General features: G+C 52.9%; 1 protein-coding gene across 1 annotated transcript; it reads right to left on the minus strand.

Annotated features, from left to right (window-relative positions):
- Positions 1-384: 384 nt before the first annotated feature.
- LOC135214711 (transcription factor MafB-like) lies at positions 385-2615 on the minus strand. Its single transcript, XM_064249044.1, has one exon. It carries the CDS (start codon positions 1532-1534, stop codon positions 518-520), a length of 1017 nt encoding a protein of 338 aa, XP_064105114.1. The 5' UTR covers positions 1535-2615; the 3' UTR covers positions 385-517.
- Between the last annotated feature and the right edge of the window lie 597 nt (positions 2616-3212).

Here is a 3212-nt window from a genome sequence, read left to right on the forward strand (position 1 = left end):
CACACACACACACACACACCACATATATTATATATATATATATATTATATATATATAAGAACAAGAAAGCTTTAAACATTGTTTTCAGTTGGATATTGTCGTAAAGGGTGAGCTCGTAAGTCCGATACTCTCAAATTACTTAAGATATAACCGAAGATGTATTTATCACACACACAATATATATATATATATATATATTATAATAATATATATATATATATATATAGAACAAAGCTTTAAACGCTGTTTCGAGTTGGATATTGTCGTAAAGGTGAGCTCGTAAGTCCGACACTCCCAAATGACTTAAGAAATAAAGCGTTAAGCAAAGTTTTGAGTTGCTTAGTCCTATAAAAGCTCGCTCGCAATTTGACTACTTACCTCTGCTGTAACCATTCTGTGGCGGCGACTGTAGTGTGTTGTGGTGATGATGATGATTTTGATGGCTATGATGACTGTGGTGATTTGGATGGCTGTGATGACTGTGGTGGCTGTGATGATGCTGGGGCGTCCGGCTTGGTCACATGGAATAGAGATCTTGGTGGTTCGTATTGTTGCTGTCCTGGCCGTGTTGCTGTAGCGATTGCTGCTGCTGCTGCGGTGTGTGTGTCGATTGCTGTCGGCTGCTGTTGGACATCTTCTCGACGCTCTTCTTGAGCTGCTCCAGCTCCGTCCTGTAGTGGAGGACCTGGTGTCTGAGGCGCTGCACTTCCTGGTCCAGCTCCTTGTTGCGGTGCTCGAGCTCCGTCTTGTAGGTCTGGCGTTTGGTGCGGCAGCTCTGGGCGTAGCCGCGGTTCTTCAGCGTCCGCCGCTTCTGCTTGAACTTCGTCTGGAACTCCTTGGGCATGTTGTGCAGGCGGCGGTTCAGCTCCCGCACCGACAGCGTCACCAGCTCGTCGTCCGAGATGTACAGGTGGTTGGGCAGGTTGGGGATGCTCATCTGGCAGGAGGTCTGCTGGTCCGTCGGCGGGGGCGCCTTGGCGTGGGGCACGAGCGTGTTGATGGAGGCGTGCCGCTGCTGGGTGGCGGCCATGCCGTCCCACTTGCGGTCCATGATCCAGGACTGCTGCTCCACCATTTCCAGCTGCTCGCCGTTGCACTGGGAGGCCGACCGCAGGTCCAGCGGCAGGGGCCCGCCCTGGATATAGCGGTTGTAAGGCCACATCTCGTCGATGAAATTGGTGTGCTGGGGCACGCCCTGGAAATGGGGCGAGGGCGGAAGCGACCCGTTGGTGGGTGGTGTGTCCGGGGGCGTGTGGGGTTTGACCTGCGACGATGCGACGCCGCCCAAGGTCGTGGTCGCCTGGTGATGGTGGTGATGGGCGGGATTCATCCAGGCCGCCGCCGTGGCCATGTTGGGCGCCATGTGGGGCGCCATCATGTGCGAGGGCATGCGCCCCACGCCCACGCCGCCCATCCCGTGGATGTCTTTATGCTCCTTCATGCCCCCGCCGATGATGTTGTCACAGTCCAGCGGGTCGAGCATGAAGTCGGTGACATATTCGCTGTTGTCTAATCCCATATCTTGCGCCGCCATCTTTCTCTAGACTCTGTTGACCAAGGAAGGACAAGGAAGGAAGGAAGGAATCCCTCTTACGAGGTGTGCATCGAGAATCGCCGCTGACGGAGAAAAACACGAAACGAGCTGCCTCCCGAGTCGGCCGTAGGTAGGTACCCCGCGGAGAGGGGGGTTGGGTCACAGTCACTATCCCTGGCGCCACAGTCCAGCGCAAGGCCACCACGCCCAGGGCAATACAAAATCCATCGTCAGAAGCGTTGTAGTATTGTCTGTTTGAAATTCAAGTTTCCACAAAAAAAAAACCTCTTAATTCACTTCAATATCAGGACGACAGTCAGTCTGTCTGTTCATGTTAGTTCCCACGAAACTGAATGCGGATTCCGTCCGGTTATAACAGAACACCCGTCATTTGCTTTCCTTTGCTCGTGGCACTCGTTCGTGGCACAGTTTTGTGGCACTCCACCTGAACAACAACTCTCCTGCACGGGGGAGAGAACCTGTCACAACTGCAGGCAGTGAGAGAAAGAGAAAGAAAGAGAGAGAGAGAGAGTGACACACACACAAACACACCTTTGCGCCCGGCGATATGATGAAAGTCGCTGCTGATAACGTTTGCGTCCGAATCGAAGTCACTGAAGACGACGACGATGGCGCTATAGTTGGGGAGAGAGGGAGAGAGAGTGAGAGCGAGGCAGAGAGAGAGAGAGAGAGAGACAAGAGATGGCCGAGCGTGCTTTTGGCGATAACAGGATATCGGTTACAAAAATGAGAACAGTCTTGGTTCAATGCTGATGCCCTTCGTTCGTGACTTTTTTTGTTTTTAAATAAATACGTGTTATACTTCGAGTCGTCGATGTGGAGGCGACGCTATCGCCACCGTCGAGGGGAAAGTGATGTTGGTGACTGGAGTGCCACCGCGAGTCCGCGACTCACATTGCCGTCGGATGGATGGAGAGAGCTGCCCGCGGCGCGCACGCTCACTACACCCTCCGTGACGTCACGCTGACCTTCAGCTCTACAGGATACTCATTTTCGTCTCAGCTTCGGCGTAGCTTCGCCTTCGCTCCGGGCGTCTTCGAATTCTGCAGGTTCCACAGACGTTCCCTGGCGAATATTCCCCGCTTGTTGAAGCACTCCAAATCGCGAATATCCAAATAATAAATAAACAAACAGCCGAGGTACACGACGCGAAAAAAAGCGCGACTCGCAAGCGATGGGAAGGGGCGGAGCCTATCGCGGGGGACAGCTGCCGATTGGTCGGCAGCAGCGATCGGGGGGCGGGGCCGATGTCTGGAAACAGACAGCGGCTAACCCTTGCCGCCCACGCCGCGGATCCTAGGAGCCAATGAGCCGCCCGGGGGCCCTCGCTCGCCATGGGGTCTCCGCCCACTTCCAGAGAACTATACACACCGTCCAGCGCTTTACACTCTATAATGTATTGATAACCTTATATAACATATATAATGTACACTAGATACCGTAAATCGCCGATGGGGGGACTTTCCAGGCACGTATAATATTCTTCAGTAAACCATAAGAAGTCAGAGGGTAGATGATGGAAATGTAGTATGGCCCCTGAGAGAGAGAGAGAGAGAGAGAGAGAGAGAGAGAGAGAGAGAGAGAAATGGAAAAGGGTGGGAGGGGGGATAGGTGGTTTGGAAAAGGAGGCTTTAAGCTATTGCTACTTCTCCTATTC

The sequence above is a fragment of the Macrobrachium nipponense genome, chromosome 19 (genome assembly GCF_015104395.2).
Source record: "Macrobrachium nipponense isolate FS-2020 chromosome 19, ASM1510439v2, whole genome shotgun sequence".
Lineage (NCBI taxonomy): Eukaryota > Metazoa > Arthropoda > Malacostraca > Decapoda > Palaemonidae > Macrobrachium > Macrobrachium nipponense.